The sequence below is a fragment of the Misgurnus anguillicaudatus genome, chromosome 4 (genome assembly GCF_027580225.2).
Source record: "Misgurnus anguillicaudatus chromosome 4, ASM2758022v2, whole genome shotgun sequence".
Lineage (NCBI taxonomy): Eukaryota > Metazoa > Chordata > Actinopteri > Cypriniformes > Cobitidae > Misgurnus > Misgurnus anguillicaudatus.
Window position 1 is genome coordinate 18,443,850 of NC_073340.2, and position 22,217 is coordinate 18,466,066.

Here is a 22,217-nt window from a genome sequence, read left to right on the forward strand (position 1 = left end):
TAAGCTGTATAACTGCAGTGTTTTAGAAAGAAGAAAAATATTAAACAGTTGAAATTTCTTGAAAAGGTAATAAAAATGAATTGAGAAAAATGTAATGCAAATAAAATACACATGAAACATGGTATTAACCACTGGAAATCTCCTTGTTTTTATTTATTCCATTGGTAAATAAAACTTTAAATAACAAACATACAAAATACATAGGGATTATGTTGACAATGTAGGTGGTTTTATTCTCCATACTAAAGCAAGCTTGGCTTTCACAATGTACACTTTCAAAAATAAAGTTACAAAAGCTGTCAATGGGATAGTACCCTTTAAAAAGTCCTGATATGTACTAATAATACATACCAATATGCACTGTTAAAGCAATATCAAAATGACCCCATGATGTATTCACCCTCAAGCAATGAGATACATATATCCATCATCTTTCAGACAAACACATTTGGAGTTATTTTAGTAGATGTCCTTGCTTTTCCAAGCTTTATTAAGGTAGAAAATGGGGATCGGAGAACAACTTCTGACTTTGAAGGCCAAAGAAGTGCATCCATCTTTAGTAAGTAATCCACATGGCTCCAAGGGGTTAATAAAGGTCTTTTGCGGGCAACCGATGTGATGTTGTAAGAAAAATATACATTTTAAATATTTTAAACTTTATAAACTATAATAACTAGCTTCCGATAACGATAGCATCTTACCTGATGGCAACAAACGCTCACTAGGCTTAAACTCTTGCATGAGTCCAAGATGGCATCATTACCAAAAGCTAGTTATTATAGTGTATTAAAGTTTGAAATATGGATATTTTTCTTACAAAATCACACCAACTACACACAGAAGACCTTTATTAACCCGAAGATTATCTTTGTGAAGGATGAATGCACTTTTTTGTTGTTCCCTGATCCCTGTTTTCTACCATTATAAAGCTTCGAAGAGCAAAGACATTTGCTTAAAGATGATGGATATATGTATCTCGGATTGCTTGAGGGTAAGTAAATCATTGGGTAATTTTGATATTTGGCTAGAGTATCCTTTTTAAAAGGGTACTGCCCCAGTGACAACTTTTGTACCTTTACTATATTTCTGACAGTGTAGATTCAGCAATGCGTCTGATGATCTTCGTCCCTGGTTCTGCAATTCCCCTCAACCGTTAGCATGTGTTTACAAAATACCATCTTATACTCAAGGTGTCATCTGGTTGGCTTCTTCAGGCGTAACGTCTCGTGATACAATCTCTGAGAAAAGAGCCGGCAGCCAGTATTGTGGCTCGCCTGCTGCTTGGGAGTCCAGCCATGCTAAGCCTTCTTTCAACAGGTGATCCTGAAATACAGCGCACATATGTAAGTACAGTATAAGAGATCCACAATGCTTGAAGTTTTTATTCCTGCACACTTACAAGCACATGACAGGTTCTCTCTCTCTCCCATTTGAGGCTTTCTCTGATCTCACTCACCGTCACATATCCCTTTTTCTGTAAGACCAGTAATAATCACGTTTTGACAATTGATTTGTGAAGGTATTAGAAATTTTTGTTTTTATTATCGAGTACCTCTGCTAGCTGAAGGACAACAGTGTGATCCATATTGAGCTCTGCTGGTACTGACTGAACCAAGTAAGAGCCTCCAACAGGAATCATCCCAAAACCGTTTCCCATAGCCTTGAGTTTCTTGATGGCCCGCACTAGGTCATCTCTGAGTGATGACAAATTTGGGTGTTATTAAAATACAATTGTCCAGAATGGCTAGATGGTATGGCGTAGATAGAAGACCCTAAAAAAAATCATAGATACTCACTGGCTCACATCTTGTGCAAACTTCCCTCTTCCTTTTAAGACACGCTGATGAAGTTCATCCAGTGTGATGAGCCCTGCAAAGATAAAGGAACATGTAAGGGTATTAAAAATTTGTTATTTTAGAGATATACCCCCGGTTTCACAGACAAGGCTTAAAGGGACACTCCACTTAAAAAAAAAAAACAGGCTCATTTTCCAGCTCCCCTAGAGTTAAACATTTGATTTTTACTGTTTTGGAATCCATTCAGCTGATCTCCGGGTCTGGTGCTACCACTTTTAGCATAGCTTAGCACAATCCATTGAATCTGATTAGACCATTAGCATTGCGCTAAAAAAATAACTAAAGAGTTATTTTTCCTATTTAAAACTTGATTCTGCTGTAGTTACATCGTGTACTAAGGCCGACAGAAAATTAAAAGCTGTGATTTTCTAGTCAGATATGGCTAGGAACTACACTCTCATAATGGCGTAATAATCAAGGACTTTGCTGATGTAACATGGCTGCAGCAGGCGTAGTGATATTACGCACTGCCGAAAATAGTCCCCTTAGTAACTTTCAATGGCATGGGACTATTTTCGGGCACTGCGTAAATTATTGCGCTTCCTGCAGCCATGTTACGGCAGCAAAGTCTTTGATTATTATGCCAGAATGAGAGTATATTTAAAAAAAAAGGAACTACACACATGACGGGCTACATACATGTTGTGACAAACTTCGCATCGAGCGCCCTCGAAAAAAGAAGTCACCGGCTGCCACTGCTTGAGACAAAACAATGGCACTGATATGTGTTAAGATGTGTGAGATTTGTCTGGCTACAGATATGTAAATCTTCATAAAAGATATAAGTTGCTTTCTGTGACTATTTAATGAATGTGGTAAGGCCTGTTTTATTAATAAGACAAACAAAGTTAAACACTTTTAACATTATAATGTGACAGCTTACCACCATTTCTGTGTTTCAGAGCTAAACAGACTTCAATGATCTGCACACCGAGCTCATAGTAGAAATCTCCAACTCCAAGCATCTCAGACCAAAATCCTTTTCCAGATGCAGACATCCAAATAAATGAAAAAAATTACACTTTTGTACATGATATATAATTGCTTACATATTTTATGATAGTAATTATTATGTAATATATTGTTTGGTTCAACAAAAAGGCATTATATATAACTTATTTTAGTACAAATTCTTGTTTAGTTAAATAAAAATGCATTATTTAATGCTTTAAGATGAGTTTAAACATAAATCACATCCCAACTTGGGGTCTTTTTAACCACTTCAACTAACAGGGTTAAACATTTGAACTGAAATACGTACATGCAAGTGGATCGACCCCTATAGTGGCACACATCTCTTGAAACTGCACCCTGAACTGAGAGCTTTTCCGGATTTCTTGTTTATGTTTGCTGGCAAACTCCTCTAAATGCGTCTTAAATGTTTCCAGCTGTTTTGACATCTGCACGGACAACACATTTCAATTGTTATGCACATTTTACGTTTGTTTAAAACCATGACATGCATATCTTGGAAAACAAAAGCACGAAATCTGGTTATATACGCACTTGTGCAATTTGATCTTCAGCCAGGACGTTACCTCTCTCTTTGTACTTAGCCTGTGACAAGACACAAATTAGATGGAACATAATGCAAAAATGTTTGTTTTTAATGCGTTCATGTCAAGCGTGTTTATACCTCTGCGAGTTTCTTTTTCGCGATCGCACCAGCTCCGACTCCTCTTCTGTGCATGATGTATAAATATCTGTTTCAAAATTACCTTAAAGTACTTTTTTCCTTTTTACGGTTATTGTTTACCTTTCTGACAACTACAACATCTGACTTCCTAGTCACGTGAACCGCTCATGAACTACATAGTCAAACATCCAGACCAAATGACTTATTAATAGCTCTGCTGTAAAATAAATGTATTATGTATTGTATTTTAAAAGGTTAGCGTTTTTAACAGTTCTGAAAGAAAACGTTGACAGAAGTAAAGACTTCCTCTGTATTTCTTCGGCACATCACTGAGCGCCTGTCGCTGTTTTGGTGAATGTGTTGAATACCGCCATCTACCGGACTGAAGAGCTCTCATAATTTACTCACCTCAAGTAGAGGTCACTTTATTTTTCAGTTGAACACAAACAAGAAATTATTATATATTGGGTTTTAAAGAAATTATAAAAGCCTATTTAAAACAAATCTAGGTATTTCTATTAAAGTAAATGGTTCAAATGACAGATACAAGTATGTAAACTACAAAAACCACCTTTTGATTTTAAGAAAGATTTTAATTGTAATGAACAGATTTTGATTCATAGACATCAAATGATTTCTTATATATAATCAGAAAATGTATGGTACAGTAGATTTTTTTTCTTAGATCTGGATTCGGACTGCTCTCCAGGGCCATAGCTTTACTGAATCCTGTGGGTCAAAGAAGGAAAACCGTAAGATTTTACTTGCATCAAATTCATTTCAGATCTAAAACATAACAAATTTAATTTGCTGAAGGGAACTTACTTAAACCCATTTCCTTTATTGTGAACCCTCATCATGATCTCTTTTTTTAGCAGGTCGTTGAAGATATGGTAGTATGGATCATCAACCATAGTAGCTGCTCTGTAGAAATTAGTATTGTTTACTTTTAATGCTTTGCACACTTATAATGTATCAAAAATTTCTAGCTGCTTTCATTTCTCCCAACTTACTCGCTCTTCTTCTCTCGCTGATTGAGCAGAAAGTTTACAAAGTTCTTCTGAACCATGGAGTCCATAATTTTACTGATGTCACTCGCAATGGTTGATTCAGCGTAACGGCGACCCAAATTTTGAATCTCATTTGTTGAGCTATTAATGGCATTATAATAAAATATTTATATAAAAAAAGATTATATTATAAAAATATATATCATATTGTACATAACTATTTATTATCTAAAAATGATTTGGTGATACAAAATTTAATTTGTTACCTGCTATCAACAGGCTGGGATCCAACACATACTAACAATGCACTGCTCAGGCATACAAAAAACACTCCATATACTGCAGTATTCATTTTCCTCTATTTCCTTTAATAAAAAAAAATCACAAGATATTTTTATATCATGCTGATAACAGGAATTGAGTTACAAAGCAGCTGTATGAAAATGTCTTGAGACCTACCTTGACTGTTTTTATTGTGGTATCTGTGATGGTCTGCTTTACTGCTCGACTGCTAACTGTTCTGTCTTTTATACATTGTGAATAACATCACCAACAGAAATAACAACTTATTTCCACATCATTAAAACATAAGAGGATGATTTATTGATGGCGATATACTGAAAAGCTACTGATAAGGGTTTCTCTTATAATCATAGTGTATGATTATAGAAATATACCTATTAATCCATTCGTTTTTAAAGGCAAATATGTTTTTGCTGCAAAGGTAAACGTAAATGTGTCTGTGATGTAAGTTAATGTGCCTAGGTATTGACTCAAGATATGTTAGTTTTTGGAAAAGTAAACACATTATTTATTTAAAAGGTGTTCTTAAAGTGTTATACCGGTAATAGTAGGGATGAATATAATAAATGAAAAGGCTGGAAATGTATTAATGGCAATTGGAGACTGGTCTACAAATAGCCAAACTATTTATAGTTGTGATCCTTAAAATTATTATTATTTAAATGATTATTAAAGGAATTGCTAATGTTGTCTTATTCATTTAGACATATTTGGAATTTATTTAAATTTAAATTTAGAAGTGAATCACTTAACAAACTTTACAATTTGTTAGTGTGGTTTTCATCTACGATATCACCAGATTTAGACGAAACGTTTAAAATATACTCAATAAAAAAGATTTTGTAATAATTTCGTACAAACGGTCTCTCATAAAAATAAAGCGTTTTCTTTTATTACTGGTTGGCCTCAACGGGAGCTTTTATTTTGAAATAATAAACTTCCGCTGTCAGTAACCAGATAGAAGCGTAAATTTTATCACAGGCTGGTCAAGAAAGGCAAACTTAATATTTTAGGAAACAAGTAAATGATATCGCAGATGCATGTTTGAATAGGGTGCATTTAAAATAATACACGTGCAAGCAAACGATAAAACGCATGCGCCAGTGCTAGTTAATAATAAACGCAGTTAATCGGATTGGCAACAAAGAAAGTTATTCCATAGACATAATGGATGCAACCTCGGACTTAATTTGGCCGGCTGTGTTATTTACACTGCTTGCAATGACTGTAGCAGCCGTTATCACGGTGAAAAACAATACTAAAGCGCCATTAAAGTGCATCAATCAAAGTACTGCTGTTGTGGATGGAGGCACTGGAGACAGCTCGCAAAATAATGACACTGGAGCGCATAATTCAGAGATTCTGCATCAATCTAATGCAAACAAACTTGCATCCAAAGATGAAAATGTACAGGTAAGGATTAATTTTTATGTACACGGCAGGACATGCTATTTTTATTTAATGCATTGCAACAATTTGTAATTGTTAAAAGGAGTTACAGTAAACAGGACAATTTATGTTTCTTCATTGTTATTTAGTTATTTAACTTAAAGTCATTTTATGTATTTCAAGGATTCTACCCCAGATAATGAGGAAGAGGTCTGCAGGACAGACGCTAAAGAGGATTCATCTGCATATGGGATAAGGAATGCTCTGAAGGATTATGCTCAGTCAACTGGTATTATACCCTTTAAATAACCCTATCTACTAACTTCATGTCTTCATGTTTGCTTGTCTTACTGACAATGAATGAATTTTTTTTGCATGTGTGTTAAATTAGAATATTTATTTGCTAATATTCTTTAAAAATGTCCTATTGTTTTTAAAGCAAGAATAGATTTTTGTGTTTACTTTGTTACAATAGAATAACATTATGAATATTTTGTGGTTAAATACAGATTAAAGGGATAGTTTACTCAGAAATGTCTTTATGTACTCACCGTCATGCTGTTTTAAAAGTGTATGAATCATGATGGTAGGCACACAGTTGACACCACCCATTGACCTCAATAGTATTTGTTTTTCCCACAATGTACAACGTGTACTGCAAGCTGTGTGGTAAATAATGACAGAGTTTTCATTTTTAGATGAACGATCCATTTAATGACATATTGAACAATTCCGCGGTAGCTAATAATGTTTATATTTATGTGTACATATACTAATAATCATTGTGAAATGATGTGAAACAGTTATCATTTTCTAAGTCTCTTAGTGTAAAAAGACTGAGACTAAGAGCTTTTTTGTTTTTCCAGTGTCAACCACACTCTTTCCCAGTCATGAATGAGTTTTTCCTTGTAGTTAGTTTTTCCCTTTGGTCTCTTATGACGCGAGTAGTCATTTACTGCCATTGTACACAATGTGTTGCTCTGGATATGTTCCCTTTATGGGCTTTCATCACAGCAAGAGGAAAGTTTCTTTGTCATAGACATGACTTGATTGACTGTGTCAATCTTAACAATCTGGAAGTTGCAGTTAGTGTTTGCTCTTTTTTTTACAATGCATGTTCAATTGTGATTTAGATAAAAGATCATTCTGTTCTTTGTTATGACTCCTTTTTTATTTACAAGTGCAATGTTAGATTTTCCATTATTTACATTAAAGGAACATTGACAGAACAGATTCATTCAGAAGGCATCATGACTCATAAACCATATAATGAGGTCATATAATGGTCATATAATTAGAATATCGTCAAACGTATCACGATACATGGGTCATGATACAATGTATCATGATACGATACAATACGTTGCATGTTGCGATACATTGCAATGCTTTTTATCAAAAATGTAAAAAAAGAGCAGATTTCTTAACTTTTTTTTAAGGCAAAGTGCGTCCACACGAAAGATGCAGGTGTTTTTAACATTTCTGCTATTTTTTTCACTCCCGCTAACTTCTGAGACATTGGCCGTATATGACAGACAACTGGACAGCGACAACTACAGCAGCAGCGGAGGAGGTCGTTTGACGCACACAGAGGGATCATTACAAAAAAAAAAACGTTAGCAGAGATCGAAATATCGATACACTACCATGGAAAAAGTATCACGATAGTTAGCTATATCGATATTTTTACACAGCCCTAGTCAAAAAGTTGATTTATTTCACCAATTCCATTCAAAAAGTGAAACTTATATATCACATTCATTCATTACACACACACTGATATATTTCAAATGTTTATTCCTTTAAATTTGAATGATTATTACTGACAACTAAGGAAATCCCAAATTCAGTATCTCAGAAAATTTGAATATTGTGAAAACGTTCAATTATGAAGACACCTGGTCCTACACTCTAATCAGCTAATAAACTCAAACACCTGCAAAGGCCTTTACATGGTCTCTTAGTCTAGTTCTGTAGGGTACACAATCATGGGGAAGACTGTGGACTTGACAGTTGTCCAAAAGATGACCATTGACACCTTTCACAAGGAGGGCAAGACAAAATAAGGTCATTGCAAAAGAGGCTAGCTGCCCAAGCACATTAATAGAGAGGCAAAGGGAAGGAAAAGATGTGGTAGAAAAAAGTGTACAAGCAATAGAGATAACCGCACCCTGGAGAGGATTGTGAAACAAAACCTATTAAAAAATGTGGGGGAGATTTGGGGCAGAGTGGACTGCAGCTGGAGTAAGTGCTTCAAGAACCACTACGCACAGACATATGCAAGACATGGGTTTCAGCTGTCGCATTCCTCGGGTCAAGCCACTCTCGAACAACAGACAGCGTCAGAAGCGTCTGGACTTCTGCTGAGTGGTCCAAAGTTATGTTCTCTGATGAAAGTAAATTTTGCATTTCCTTTGGAAATCAGGATTCCAGAGAGGCACACAATCCACGTTGCTTGAGGTCCAAGTTTGGGGTGCCATGTCATCTGCTGGTGCTGGTCCACTGTGTTTTCTGAGGTCCAAGGTCAAGGCAGCCGTATACCAGGACGTTTTAGAGCACATCATGCTTCCTGCTGCTGACCAACATTATGGAGATGCAGATTTCATTTTCTAACAGGACTTGGCACCCGCACACAGTGCCAAAGCTACCAGTACCTGGTTTAAGGACCATGGTATCCCTGTTCTTAATTGGCCAGCAAACTCGCCTGACCTTAACCCCATAGAAAATCTATGGGGTATTGTGAAGAGGAAGATGCAATATGCCAGACCCAACAATGCAGAATTGCTGAAGGCCACTATCAGAGCAACCTGGGCTCTCATAAAACCTGAGCAGTGTCACAGACTGATCTACTTCATGCCACGACGCATTGCTACAGTAATTCAGGCAAAAAGAGTCCCAACTAAGTATTGAGTGCTGCGCATTCTCAGACTTTTCATGTTTATACTTTTCAGTTCCCCAAGATTTCTAAAAAAATCCTTTCTTTGTATTATTCTTAAGTAATATTCTAATTTTCTTAGATACTGATTTTGGGATTTTACTTAGTTGTCAGGTATAATTATCAAAAGTAAAAGAAATAAACATTTGAAATATATCAGTCTGTGTGTAAGTAATGAATATAATATACAAGTTTCACTTTTTGAATGGAATTAGTGAAATAAATCAACTTTTTGATGATATTCTAATTATATGACAGCACCTGTACATGTGACTCTTCATGTGAAAACCCATCTACAATCATTTACCGTTTTCTACATAAAATTATCCCACACAATGTAAGGAAAATTCAGTGAAAATAAAACCGTAATATCTTTACTATTGATATTGAGAGCTAGGCCGTCAAAGATTAAAATCAATGTGAAATCATAATTAGATTATGAGACTTTAGCCTGGATTTCACATGCAGGGTCACATATGTCTTGCAAGATGGCAAATTTACAAACATGTTACTTAAAAAAATATTTTAAGAGCTGTAAATCTTTCTCATTTTAATAGATGCTGAAGAGAAACCATTGAGGTACATGGCTGGCATGCTGAGGTCCAGTCAGCTTAAAAAGATGATGACCAAAGAAGAACTGGAGGAAGAGCAGAGGTGACAGGTTTTTCTTCACTAAAATGATGTTTAATTTCATGTAAACCTAATTGATCTGCCCTTTACACAGGCAAACAATAACAAACATTGCTTAAGTTTTTATCGGTCAGTTAAAACATTAATTGAATCCTGGGGATGAGTTATAACTTGGTTCTTGTTCACAGTGCAAGTTATTAGGGCCCCACTGTTTTTGCTCTGTTTATTATTATTAGGGCCCAAGGAGCAGGCCAAAATCACATTTTGGAGAACATGCCCGAAAACTCATATCTTGTTGTCAGAAGTGGCATGTGTGAAAATGGCTCTATAGCTCCACCTCCAAAGTTTAAGGAAACAGCCCCCCGGCATGTTAAACATACATATACAAAATTTGGTAGGATCATCTCTCACCCCAAGACCTCTCTTGGAGCTAAGCTTTAAACCCCACAGAAAGTCAGCCATTTTGAATTTTCTACATTTCCAAGCTTAGTACACTCTTAAAACGAATGTGTTAAAATAACACATCTTGTGTTGTCCTTTTTATTTATATGAAATCAACACGAAATCACACATAATGTGTTAAATAGTTTAACACAAAACAATGTGTTAAAATTAACACATCCAGGATGTTAAACTATTTAACACATTATGTGTTGTTTTTAATACATTATGTGTCATTTCGTGTTGATTTTGAGTTCATATAAGGGAACACAAGATGTGTTAAAACAACACTAATTGTATTGTTCCAAAAACAACCTAGAGATGTGTTAAGTTAAGGAAAACAAACTAGATGTGTGTCAGATCATCGTCATATTTTGTCAGTGTCATCTAAAGGCTTTTACGGTGATAAATTAGTGTTTTTATAACCTTGTTTACATATGAGATTATATACCTGTTTAATATTAACCAGTAGTTTTCAGAGGCTTACAGGATGTCTGATACCTTGAATAAATATGACCAACCCTGCTTGAAGCTTTGCCTCATACAAACACACAATTTTTTATCTTGTATATTTTCTTGGTTAGGCATGCCTGTAAACCAGACACTAACACACTGACCAGATTTCTAAAGAGTGGTCATTTCTTTGTTTTCAATACATTTCCTGCAGCCGAGAATATTTTAAATGATGAACAGATTAAATATTAGTCTCCTATTTGTTTCATTAAACACATATCAGCCACAGAGCAAATATTTCCAAAGGCGTGCTTGTTAATTAAGTGAAGGTTGGCGTCTTAATGTTCCTTTAAACCCGGATAAGCATGTCAGCTGATTTTATACCACACTGAAAATAATGATTCATTGAATTTACTCAAATTTTTTAAGGTAAGTGGTTGCAATCAATTTATTTAAGTAACATTTTATATTTTATTTTACTTTACTAATCTTTTTTGTTTAAATGTTACCACTTACCTTAAAAAATATTGATTAAATTTAATTTGTCCTTTTTTTTAGTGCAGTTATAACACTGAGAATGATATTTATATTATTTAACATTATAACCTGAATTTGGTAGCAATAAAACGCCATCAAAGTTTTGGATGATTTAATGCAGTGTCATAAATTGTTAATTAAAAAGGATATACAATACTGTTCAAAAGTTTAGAAACACACTGAAAAAAAATGATTCCTTGAATTTAAAGGACAAGTTCGGTATTTTACACTTAAAGCCCTGTTTTCAGATTGTTTATGGTGAAATAGAATGATTTTGATTGAAATTTCGACATATACGGCTGCCCCGAGAATTTTCGGGTGTTTGCGTTTCACCTCACACCTCTACAATGGGTTTAATGGTGCACTGGAACAATCCTTCCTAGAATGCATTGGGCTTTCGTTTGCAGGGACGTGGGACTCGCCGAGTGGTCGGGGGTGTTCGCTGGTGGGCTCACACGGGAATTGCTGCAAAAGATGCTTTCCAACAGGTTTTATCGTAGTTTTTGCCAACTCCATTGACTTGTATTAGATGTGCTGTGATGTACGGTATGACTCCACGCCGGGAACTTTGTTTCTATTCTTGCAATTGGTAAAGGCGGATTAGCGCCACCACCTGGGCTGGAGTGTCTATTATTCAAGCTCTAAGCCGAAGAATGTACGGGTGTGAGGCGTTTGGAAAAATAGGTCCACAAGTTAACAACGAATGCTAGAACAGCTGATGGAGGGCATCTTTTGCGGCGATTTTTGTGTGGGCGTATCGGTGGGCACCCCTGGCCGCTCGGTGGGTTTCACGTCTTTGTGGGTGAGGGTTTGGTGCGTTTTGGGAAGGATTGTTCCAGTGCACCTCTAAACCCATTGTAGAGGTGGAAAGTGAAACACAAACACCCGAAAATTCTCAGGCCAGCCGTATATGTCGAAATTTCAATCAAAACCGTTCTATTTCTCCATAAACAATCTGCAAACAGGGCTTTAAGTGTAAAATACTGAACTTGTCATTTAATCATTTTTTTAAGGTAAGTGGTTGCAATCAATTTATTTAAGCTACATTTCAACAAAAGTTTTATATTTTATATTACTTTACTAATCTTTTTTGTTTAAATGTACACTGAAAAAAAAACTATTCAATGATTTTAATCAATTTTTTAAGGTAAGTGGTTGCAATCAATTTATTTTTATTTTTTTATTTAATTTATAGATTAGTAAAGTAAAATAAAATATAAAACTTAAGCTAGCTTAAATAAATTGATTGCAACCACTTACCTTAAAAAAAAAACATTTTTTTCAGTGTAATAAAGAGTCTTCAGTACAACATGACATGTTTTAGTTGTTAGTTAATGTATTAGTCATGTTGAAGTTAAGGATGACTCTTTATTAGTTTGATTAGTACATGCCTTAACTAAATATTAGTTCATATTTAAATAGAATTAAATGATTAAGGTATTAGTTCATAATGATTCATGGACCTTTATTGTAAAGCAGTGGAGAATAGCACCCTCGGTTACTTTCAATAGCCCCTTTTACTGTTTGTACACAATGATGACGTGGGAGCGTACTGAAGTATGGTAAGAATCAACAGTGAAGCAACACAGACAGAGAAAGTTATTTTAAAAAGTTGACTTTATCAACATTTTCAACACAGCTACGAGATCCGTGTACTATAGTGGAGTGGATAGAAGACGTAAGCAGATGGCCAAAAATAAAGTTGCCAGATACATATATACGTATATTAGTATATTATATTAGTGCCACCAACGCAACAACCAGACATTTTGATGCTGGGAAACCATTAATAAACTTTCGTAGTTGCTAACATGTTAGAACCAATGGGGAATAACACCACTTCTGCTTCCTAAATGCGCGCGCAGGCTATTTGATCACGTGAGCTGTAAAAGGTCTATAGCAGGGGACTATTTTCAGGCGCTGTCTAATATCATTGCGCCTCCTGCATCCATGTTACGGCAGCAAAGTCGAGTATAGTCCTAACCATATCTGCCTACAAAATCACAACTTTTAATTTTCCGTCTGTCTTAGTACACGATGTAACTACAGATGAGTCAAGTTTTAAATAGGAAAAAACTCTTTGGTTATTTTTTAGTGCGATGCTAATAGTCTAATCAGATTCAATGGATTATGCTAAGCTATGCTAAAAGTGCTACAGCCAGATTCGGCAATCGGCTGAATGGATTCCAAAATGGTAAAAATCATATGTTTAACTCTAGGGGAGCTAGAAAATGAGCATATCTTCAAAAAAAGTGGAGTGTACCTTTAAGACCGAATAAGCACGGATCCATATATTGACACACACATCTGATTTCTTTCTGAACTTTTTGCCGTTCACTTTAATTAATTTAATAATTTTGCACATATGTGTCCTGTCAAGCGCATAGAGATTTTGTGTTGCATGCTTTTTGCATCTCTTTGCATGCGCTTGTGATGTCTGTGTTTATTTTAGGGATGGGCACGGATATTCGAATATTCGAATATTCGATCGGCAATAATAATTCGAATTTAAAAAATGCTATTCGAATGTTTGTTTGTTTTTAATGTGCCACCAAAGGGTTACGACTTATTTAATGCTTTTTCACTTCATCTATACTCTTTTACAGTCTTAAATGTAAGATATACATGAACATTAATTCGTATATATTTCTGATTGTTTGGCAATTCAAATTGCAGACGAATTTAAGTTTTTTTTCTTTTATCTCCGGGTTTGGCCGCGTCGCGCCATATTTGGCAACTGGCTCAGTGAGGGCTCACGTGTTATTAAACGTGCTTCTCCGCCGCCCGCATCAACACATCATGAGAGATTTTTAAGCTTTCTGTTATAAAGTCTACTTTATTTTGTTAATAGCGAGACAGACACGGAGAACGAAATGAAACGGAGAACATTTATAATATGCGGTGCTCTTTCAAAAATGAACCGGATAACTGCACATGGCTGTTTAAAAGCAAAGCTCCGTCTTTGTCAAATCTTGTTAAATTAAGCTAACGTTAGTAACTTTGCACAGTCAACAATAATCTATCGAGCCAGCTTACGTTATTTGTAAAATAATGTTAAATACAGATATTCAATCTTGTTCAATCCGTCTGTTGTTTTTATCCGATAACCATCATCACGTGCAACACGAGGAAGAGTTTTCTCCGCAGCATCGGCATTATTGTATCTAGTCAGAAGAACGGGCTTTCACCGAAGCAGGTAGGGTAAAGATGGTTTCTTTATTCACAAATACATGTCAAACTAAGCTGAGAAGATATTTATATGTTGACTGAGCAGTCGGTTATGTAGATGCGTTTTTTCGTTTGCTCCGGGCTCTTATTTGGAGTCTGTTTAAGGGTTTAAATGATGATAGCCTACTTTGTCAAGTCCTCAAACTTTAAACTTCCCAAGTCCTCAAACTTCGCTTAGATTTGGGGTTAATGTATAATATTTGGTATAATATAATGTATGTAAGATCCAACAGTAATGAATTCATACTAACGACCGACTTGAAACTAAGGGTTTGACTGACTCAGACTTAGCTCCGCATGGGGTTTTACCGCCTTTTTATCTGTAGGATATTTTTTAAGAAGAATTTAAAATATATATATACAATTTACAATGTTTTCAACTTAAAAATACATACATACATATACATGCAGAATATAAGTTTAGCTTGTTGTGGATATTTCCTAATTATATGCCTTCTGTGAAATTATGACAAAATGAAAAATACAAAACACGCATGTCTTAATTAACATAATTTAAATAAACGAATATTCGAATATTCGTTCTTTATGAGCTTAAATATTCGAATAGTAAATTACTGGAAAATGCCCATCCCTAGTTTATTTGATTATGTGTGTGCATCTGTGTGCACAAAAAACGCTTACTTTAATTTCTTATTGCGGTCAAATTGCTTGAATGTTTACATTTGCAAGGTTTAGAAACACATCCAAAATGATAAACTTTCTATATAAATAGTTATTTATTTCTGAATGATGCGTATTTGAGCGATTATTATTAAAGGTGCAGTGTGTAAATTTTAGCGGCATTTAGTGGTGAAGTTGTGAATTGCAACCAACGGCTCAGCCCACTGCCCAACCCCTGATTTTAAAACGCATAAAGAAGCTACGATAGCCACCACCGGACAAACATGTCATCATTGGAGACAACTTAGTAAAAACGTTTGTCCATTAAGGGCTTCTGTAGAAACATTGTGGCACAAAATGGTGACTTCCATGTAAGGGGACCCTTGGTGTATGTAGATAAAAACGTCTCATTCTAAGGCAATAAACACATAACAGTTCATTATAAAAGGTCTTTATACACCCCTGATAATATAGTTTTTGTATATTGTTTTGCATTTCTGTCCAGAGATCCTTCTAAAAATTACACACCGTACCTTTAAAGAGATAATTATAATTTATTCAATTTCTTCTGCTTTTTTCTCTTCTGACTGGGTGGGCCACTCTGGCCCTTATGGAGCCTCGCCACTATTGTAAAGTGTCACCAAAACATGTAACAGATAAAATAACAAATATAACCATGTTTTTGTTACAGGGTTCAACGAGAACAGCTAGCTGCAATCTTTCAGCTGCTAAGAGACAAACAAGACACATTTGGTGATGTGACACAGAACGATTTACAAGAACAGCTTCAACTCTACTCTTATTAATCTAGTCAACTCTGTCTGTCTGTCTGTCTATCATATTTAATGTACTATATTATTTTACTGTATTATACAATATACTTATATAATGAATAATATAACTTCAGAGTCATTGTCTTAAATGCCTACTAAGTATTTTGCTTTGTTCTGAGAAAGTTTATGAGGTTGGTGATTTCAAATGGAACTTTTAATTAATTAAATTTATTTATTGCAATGTTAACTTTTTTATTTGAGCTTCTTAAATAAAGCAATCTGTTTGCACAAGACAGTAGTTATGTACTTTATAGTGATGGGTGGACTACAGTACAAAGATAAACATACCATTTAAATATGAATATAAGGATGACAGTTGGGTAATTAGGTTGTAAAGCAATGTGGTCTTTTGTGCACATAATCTGATGGCTTCAAAAACTCTGGCTTTGATTAGTCTCATTCTGACTTGTTGTGTGCTTTTTTATGCCTTTCTTTGGATAAATCTATTGGAAAATTTGAAGAGGTGAGTTTGAAAACATGCAATATTGCTTAAAACTTCAAATAACATTTATACACTGTAAAAAAATTTTTTTTGTTAAATCATATACAAACTCACCTTTAGTTATAACAACTCATCTCTAATCAAAATAAATAATTGTAAGTTAAAATGACTTGGAAATCCGAGTTGATTCAACAAAAATTTTTTAGGCAGCAAAGTATTTTTTACAGTGTAAAAATCAGGTGAGCATTTTGAAAGACAGATCTGTGTTGTCTTATGTTATGATTATGATACTCTAATAACTTGTTTATATGGGTTTCACTAAGTTTTGCTAAGTCTGGCTTTTCATGAAACATCTTTATTTTAACTTTTTTTAATTTCACAGTTTTTCTCTAGGATTTAAAGATGTGGTTAGGGCAGAATTTCTCTGGAGAGAAATACACCAGCATATAGATGATCGTGCACCAATTAATCAATCTGTCATCACTTCTGCGCTAAATTTTTCTTCTCTTGGAGATACCATTGATGCTAAAAACCTGACCATTGAGCGTGAAGACAAAATAACGCCTATTCCAATTCTTTATAAGACGAATTTTACAAAATTACCTGTGTGGGATTTTGAAGATGTTTATTTGCAAGACCATGACGCAAGAAAACCAGTAAGTTGTTTTCCAGATCCCTTCAGACATTGCAGTGCTGTTTCTTTATGCATGATTTTAAATGATCACTAGCTGCTTTATAGATCTGTTCAGACTCAAAGTCCATTCACAACACCAAGGATCCCAAGTTCAAGGAAGCTTTTCTTCCCAACATTCAACTATGGCTGTACAGAGGTCTACTCAACATAACAGAATGGAATAGATTAGCACACTTCAACAATCCCTTCGGCTTTATGGAGTACAAATACGATGGTAAACACATTGATTTCAATTGATGTCATGAACTTACTCAGTCAATATTAAAGATATTAAGGTTAAATTTTTCACAGAAATTTTCTTGGCATTGTATTGAGTGATTTTATGTAGAAAACACGATAACACGTTATTTTACGGTGTCTTTGTTACACATGTTACATGTAATTATTATAGTAATAGATAATTATGCATAATTACATGCAACTAACCCTAAACCAAACCCTAATCCTAACCCCAACCCTATAGTAAGTACATATTGTTAATGATTATTACTTAGTACTTAAATGTATAATAACACCGTAACAGTGATACCGTAAAATAAAGTGTGACCGAAAACACTAAATCACAAAACAATCACTTGAGCTGGGATTTACAGGCGGGGGTACAGATAAGGTTTTATATATAATTTGATATTTAAGAAATAGTAACTGTTACTAACATGATAATAACATGATACTGCTAAATGAAAAGTCTCCCATTGTGATTTTTTTGTTAAAGAGATAAGAGCAACAGTAGATTTGATACCAAAGCCCAAATTTTTAAAATTACTGCCTGTGCCTGAGAGTGCGAAGGATGGTTGTATTCGCTGTGCTGTTGTGGGCTTGAGTGGCATTCTCAATAACTCAAAAATGGGCAAAGAGATCGACTCTCATGATTATGTGTTTCGGTAAGCATACAAGTTTTCTAGTGGTAATAAATTTTAATACATATTTTTTTGTAAATCTATATATAGTTATTTAATAACCTGGATTTCTACAAAGGATGAACTTTTATTGTAAAACGTTAAGCTAAAAGCACAACGGATTTGTTAAAAACAAAACATTATTGTTGATTCTGGGACAACACACTAAATGCGTTGTCCCAGAATACACCCATCTCTGTGAAACAACACATTTTGCGTTACTTCTAACACAACTTGTGTTTTATTTTATCACAAACTCAACAGAAAATGACACATAATGTGTTAAAATTACACATAATGTGTTAAAAGCTTATGAACACATCCTTTCTAAGAGTGCGGTACATTTGTAATGTTAACTGATAGTATAATTGAAGTAATTATGCTGATAATTGAATTACATAATACATGCCAACAACAGTTTTCATCTTGATACAATTTACTCCTGCATAGGGTAAATGGGGCACTTACCCAAGGTTATGAGGAAGATGTTGGAAATAAAACATCTGTCTATGTGCACACAGCTTTTTCCTTATATTCCAGCTTACATAAATTCAAAAAGGTTGACCATCAGAGACTTCTACAAAATGAGGTCAGTATATTTTAATGTCTGCTCATTGTATTTTTTATAGCATTGTGATGGGTGCAGTCCTTGTAAATTGTGTGCTTGAACTTCACTGTAAAACATTTCTTTAGAAATTACTGTATTACTGGCAACTAGCTGCCAGTAACTTACTGTAGATTTTACATTTATGTTATTTACTGGCAACAGTTTGTTTAAAGTTAAATGAACATCAAACATTTTCTTTATCTTCTACAGTAAGTTACAAGCAACCAGCTGCATAATTACAGCAATTTTTTACAGTGTTGTTAAAGGAGAAGGTTTAATTCCCTGATTCCATGAAGTTCTTATTCTTTTTGTGCAACAAGTGGCAGGCATTTTTAAAAATATTTTTCAAGTAGAATCATAATTCTTCATTACTAGCTACATAAATTTTACAGTAACATAACATTTATTGTGCAATATTTATTCAATTCACGGAAATGTTTTACAAAAATAAGTGGATTTGTAACAAACTGTTTCTATTTCATAGAACACCAAACATGTTATGATACCTGAGGGCTTGAGGGACTTCGAGTGGCTCCAAGGTCTACTACAGAGAAAAGAGGCCACAGGGCACTTTAAGGGTGTGAGGTAAAGTATCAGCTCCAGTTGTCTCAGTGTCAATCAATTATGCACAATGACTTCAATAAGTGATATATCATACTGCCAATGAAAAAAACTAAAACTAAAATATATACTCAAGGTGTATCTCAGCCCTGACTATACAAAGTCCTTGTCAAAATATGTACCATTTAAGCAGTACCCTTTAAAAAGTCCATATGTACCATTTAAGTACAGCGGGTATAATAAGTATTGAACATAAACAACATTATTCAGGGAATGAGTTTAAGGTGAAAAACTTAAAAAAAATTACTCAACTGGTAAAAAACTAAATTTTTCCTAGCTTTTCACACTTAAATTTTTCAATTAAACTTTTAAAAAATGTAATGGAAAAAAGTATGCGTTACTGATTAAAATAATTTGTTACATTTATTCAACTTAAAATTTTTACAGTGTATATAAAAACGTTGAATGTAAAAATTTACATTTTAATTTAAACTAACAACCCATGTTACATAAAATGAATGATTCACGATTGAAGTGTGTTTGCTTTGCTGTAAAATTTTTTAATTACATTTTATAATTTTATTATAGCCTGGTTTCACAGACAAGGCTTAGCTAAAGCCATGACTAGGCTTTAATTCAACCAGGACTAGGTTGAATTAAAATGTTTAAGCATTTTTTATAAACATGTCTTAGAAAAAGGCATAACTGGTGTATATCGTAAGACAAATTAATGGCACTGACATATTAAAAAATTTGTTAGTCAAGTTATTTTCTGTTGAGACCGTTTAAACGTGTTTTAGTCTTAAGCCTAGTCTGTAAATTTAATAAAAAATAAACTAATATATACATGAGCATTAAAGTTGTATTAAATGTTTTATTACAATTTTTAGGCCACTGGAACTCTTTAAAGGACATTTTAATGAGAGCAGATTCTATGTTCTTCACCCGGATTTTCTTCGATATATTCGCTACAGGTAATATCTTTATGCTTACAAAGCAGAAGAAGTAAAGACCTTTAAAAAAAAACAATTTCCTTCTTATTAGCATGTCACTCTCTCCCAGCTAATTTTTTTATGCTCCCAATATAAAGATTTATGTTATCAGAACAAACCCAACGCAAGGTCTGGGCACTGTACAGACCAACCAATGGAGCATTTGCTTTGTTCTTGGCTCTGCACACATGTGATATTGTAAGTAAATGCATGACATTTTTCTGTCACGTTAGCAATAAGAATTTTATTTAATAATACTTTTTCCTTCACATCAGGTGGATGTTTATGGATACATTACAGAAGACCACAAGAAATACTCCAACTATTACTACGAAAAGTTAAAGTCTCGTGTAATTTTCTATATAAATCATGATTATGGACTGGAGATCAAGACCTGGAAGAATCTGCATGACGCTGGAATTCTTAAACTCTACCAAGGAAAGGGAGACTTGAACAATACAAAGACATAGGGGTATCTCCATTCGACTGACATTTTTTGGGATTCATGACACTGTAGTCATGCCTCTGAAAGCCTGTGTCCAGGTTACTAAAACAAATGAGTACAAAATTAAAACAGAAGGAAAGATATGTGATGGCATTGTATAGTTGTTTTAATTTATCTTTTTGGTGATGTTTATTTATACTTTTTTAAGAGGTTGGATTTGTTGGTGAAGAATGGAAAAAGAAAATAGTCCAGACTGTACTTCAAACTTGCGCCTTTAATTTAAACTAATTGTATTTGAAATACAGGCACATTGCCAGTGGTGACTCATCAGAATCTAAGAAATAAAGATAAACATTTTTGAATCACTTTCTTATGAAGTCATTAACACCTTGATGATGACCAAAATGCTGGGTTATTTTCAACCCACCGTTTGGTCAAAAGGGGACTGTTTATATATGACCCAACAACACAAAAAAATCTTATCAACATAAGTTCTTGTTTTACTTTAACAAATTAAGTAACTTCAACTTGTTTTTTTTAGTTTTGATCAGCTATACACTGTAAAAATCCAACTTCAAAATGTTCTCACAACAAAGATTATTTTGTTGAGGGAGATGTAAGCTATAGATGGTGATCCTTCATCCAAAGTGAGATGTCTCCTAGGCATGCTGAGATACAGGCAGAAACCGTGGGGACATCAGGGTGGAATGACAAGTGAAGTTGAGTGTCATCCGCATAGCAGTGGTAGGAAAATGCATGTTTTCGAATGACAGAACCCAGGAATGTCATGTATATTGAAAAGAGCAGTGGTCCAAGGACGGAGCCTTGAGGCACCCCGAGACAATGGGGTTCGGAGACATCACCTCTCCAGGATACCCTGAATGACCTACCTGAGAGGTACGACTTGAACCATAGAAGCGCTGTGTCAGAGACACCAATAGCCATTAGGGTCGACATAAATAAAAATAACGCTCTATGTGGTACACAAACGGTTAACAGCTTTCGTTCTCTGCAATACCCGCCTTCGTAACTCACATCGCTAATATGATTGGATCAGCATTTCTTGAGTCCCGCCTCTCTAACTCACATCATTTTATGATGGGCTTTTCTTTACTCGCTACGTGTGATAGGATGGTTTCACTTTGTACAACGCACCAAAGTTCACTCAACAAGACGCGCGTGATTATTCGGGCTACAGGTAAGTGAGAAAGAAAGTATTATTATACCCACTGTAACTGTTTCATGCACAAAATACGGAACAAGTTGTGTCACATAATGATTCAAGAACAGTGTTTTCACCAATACACGACAATCCCATGTTAACCTGAGGAGTTGCAAACTTGTGTCAACCTTTTATAAATGGGGTAGCAAGGTTATTTAGGGGGTCCCTAATCCATGAAAGAAAATAACCCCAACATGGTAAAAACATGAATTCATGTCATGATTGCTGAATACTTTACATTACTGCACTGTGGTCATACTGGCACAGATGTAGACATAATGTAAGGTTGCATTTTAAACTTAAACTTTTTCACACTGATTAACTGTCTGTTAATGAAAAGATGATTTAATGTGAACTACAGAATGTTAATAAACTTTGTTCAGGAAACAGCATGATATACATACCTACTTCGGAATTAAATATTAATAGCATATTCTTCAATGTTATAAAGTAAATATGGATTCATATATGTTACAAAGTGAT

General features: G+C 34.6%; 3 protein-coding genes across 6 annotated transcripts; 1 reads left to right on the plus strand and 2 right to left on the minus strand.

The window, feature by feature from the left end:
• Window positions 1-124: 124 nt before the first annotated feature.
• Window positions 125-3,844, minus strand: snf8 (SNF8 subunit of ESCRT-II). Its single transcript, XM_055175271.2, has 8 exons — window positions 3,493-3,844; window positions 3,363-3,413; window positions 3,118-3,256; window positions 2,740-2,844; window positions 1,797-1,869; window positions 1,553-1,694; window positions 1,400-1,474; window positions 125-1,323 (listed from the first exon to the last, which is right to left on the minus strand). Exons 1-8 carry the CDS (start codon window positions 3,544-3,546, stop codon window positions 1,186-1,188), a joined length of 777 nt encoding a protein of 258 aa, XP_055031246.2. The 5' UTR covers window positions 3,547-3,844; the 3' UTR covers window positions 125-1,185.
• Window positions 3,845-4,064: 220 nt separating this feature from the next.
• On the minus strand, window positions 4,065-6,820 carry gip (gastric inhibitory polypeptide). Of its 2 annotated transcripts, XM_055175274.2 has the most exons (6): window positions 6,746-6,820; window positions 4,962-5,026; window positions 4,769-4,867; window positions 4,506-4,643; window positions 4,318-4,416; window positions 4,065-4,221 (listed from the first exon to the last, which is right to left on the minus strand). In XM_055175274.2, the coding sequence occupies exons 3-6, from the start codon at window positions 4,852-4,854 to the stop codon at window positions 4,212-4,214; spliced, it is 333 nt and encodes a 110-aa protein (XP_055031249.2). In that variant the 5' UTR covers window positions 4,855-4,867; window positions 4,962-5,026; window positions 6,746-6,820; the 3' UTR covers window positions 4,065-4,211. The 2 variants fall into 2 exon arrangements, with proteins under 2 accessions (XP_055031249.2, XP_073722989.1); XM_073866888.1 differs by lacking the exon at window positions 6,746-6,820 and having other exon boundaries at window positions 4,962-5,417.
• On the plus strand, window positions 5,681-20,828 carry LOC129420375 (alpha-N-acetylgalactosaminide alpha-2,6-sialyltransferase 1-like). 3 transcript variants are annotated; one of them, XM_055175259.2, is made up of 10 exons: window positions 9,889-10,124; window positions 15,731-16,335; window positions 16,697-16,970; window positions 17,054-17,222; window positions 17,724-17,892; window positions 18,358-18,496; window positions 18,999-19,099; window positions 19,966-20,049; window positions 20,166-20,265; window positions 20,343-20,828. In XM_055175259.2, the coding sequence occupies exons 2-10, from the start codon at window positions 16,238-16,240 to the stop codon at window positions 20,535-20,537; spliced, it is 1,329 nt and encodes a 442-aa protein (XP_055031234.2). In that variant the 5' UTR covers window positions 9,889-10,124; window positions 15,731-16,237; the 3' UTR covers window positions 20,538-20,828. The 3 variants fall into 3 exon arrangements, with proteins under 3 accessions (XP_055031247.2, XP_055031234.2, XP_073722987.1); XM_073866886.1 differs by lacking the exons at window positions 9,889-10,124; window positions 15,731-16,335 and having other exon boundaries at window positions 16,830-16,970; window positions 17,043-17,222; window positions 20,343-20,826; XM_055175272.2 differs by lacking the exons at window positions 9,889-10,124; window positions 16,697-16,970; window positions 17,054-17,222; ... (4 more) ...; window positions 20,166-20,265; window positions 20,343-20,828 and adding exons at window positions 5,681-6,218; window positions 6,378-6,483; window positions 9,687-9,783 and having other exon boundaries at window positions 15,731-16,103.
• The last annotated feature ends 1,389 nt before the right edge of the window (window positions 20,829-22,217 follow it).

What these genes read in the sequence shown, in the direction of transcription:
- snf8 (XM_055175271.2), bottom strand. Translation starts at nt 3,546, where the DNA reads ATGCACAGAAGAGGAGTCGGAGCTGGTGCGATCGCGAAAAAGAAACTC. An exon ending in AGGGGTCGATCCACTTGCAT is followed by an intron (nt 2,845 to 3,117) that starts GTACGTATTTCA and finishes GGATGTCTGCAT; the next exon opens with CTGGAAAAGGATTTTGGTCT. An exon ending in TCTGAAACACAGAAATGGTG is followed by an intron (nt 1,870 to 2,739) that starts GTAAGCTGTCAC and finishes TTATCTTTGCAG; the next exon opens with GGCTCATCACACTGGATGAA.
- gip (XM_055175274.2), bottom strand. Translation starts at nt 4,854, where the DNA reads ATGAATACTGCAGTATATGGAGTGTTTTTTGTATGCCTGAGCAGTGCA. An exon ending in TCCCAGCCTGTTGATAGCAG is followed by an intron (nt 4,644 to 4,768) that starts GTAACAAATTAA and finishes TGCCATTAATAG; the next exon opens with CTCAACAAATGAGATTCAAA. An exon ending in CAGCGAGAGAAGAAGAGCGA is followed by an intron (nt 4,417 to 4,505) that starts GTAAGTTGGGAG and finishes TAATTTCTACAG; the next exon opens with AGCAGCTACTATGGTTGATG.
- LOC129420375 (XM_055175259.2), top strand. Translation starts at nt 16,238, where the DNA reads ATGGCTTCAAAAACTCTGGCTTTGATTAGTCTCATTCTGACTTGTTGT. An exon ending in ACCATGACGCAAGAAAACCA is followed by an intron (nt 16,971 to 17,053) that starts GTAAGTTGTTTT and finishes GCTGCTTTATAG; the next exon opens with ATCTGTTCAGACTCAAAGTC. An exon ending in AGAGACTTCTACAAAATGAG is followed by an intron (nt 18,497 to 18,998) that starts GTCAGTATATTT and finishes TCTATTTCATAG; the next exon opens with AACACCAAACATGTTATGAT.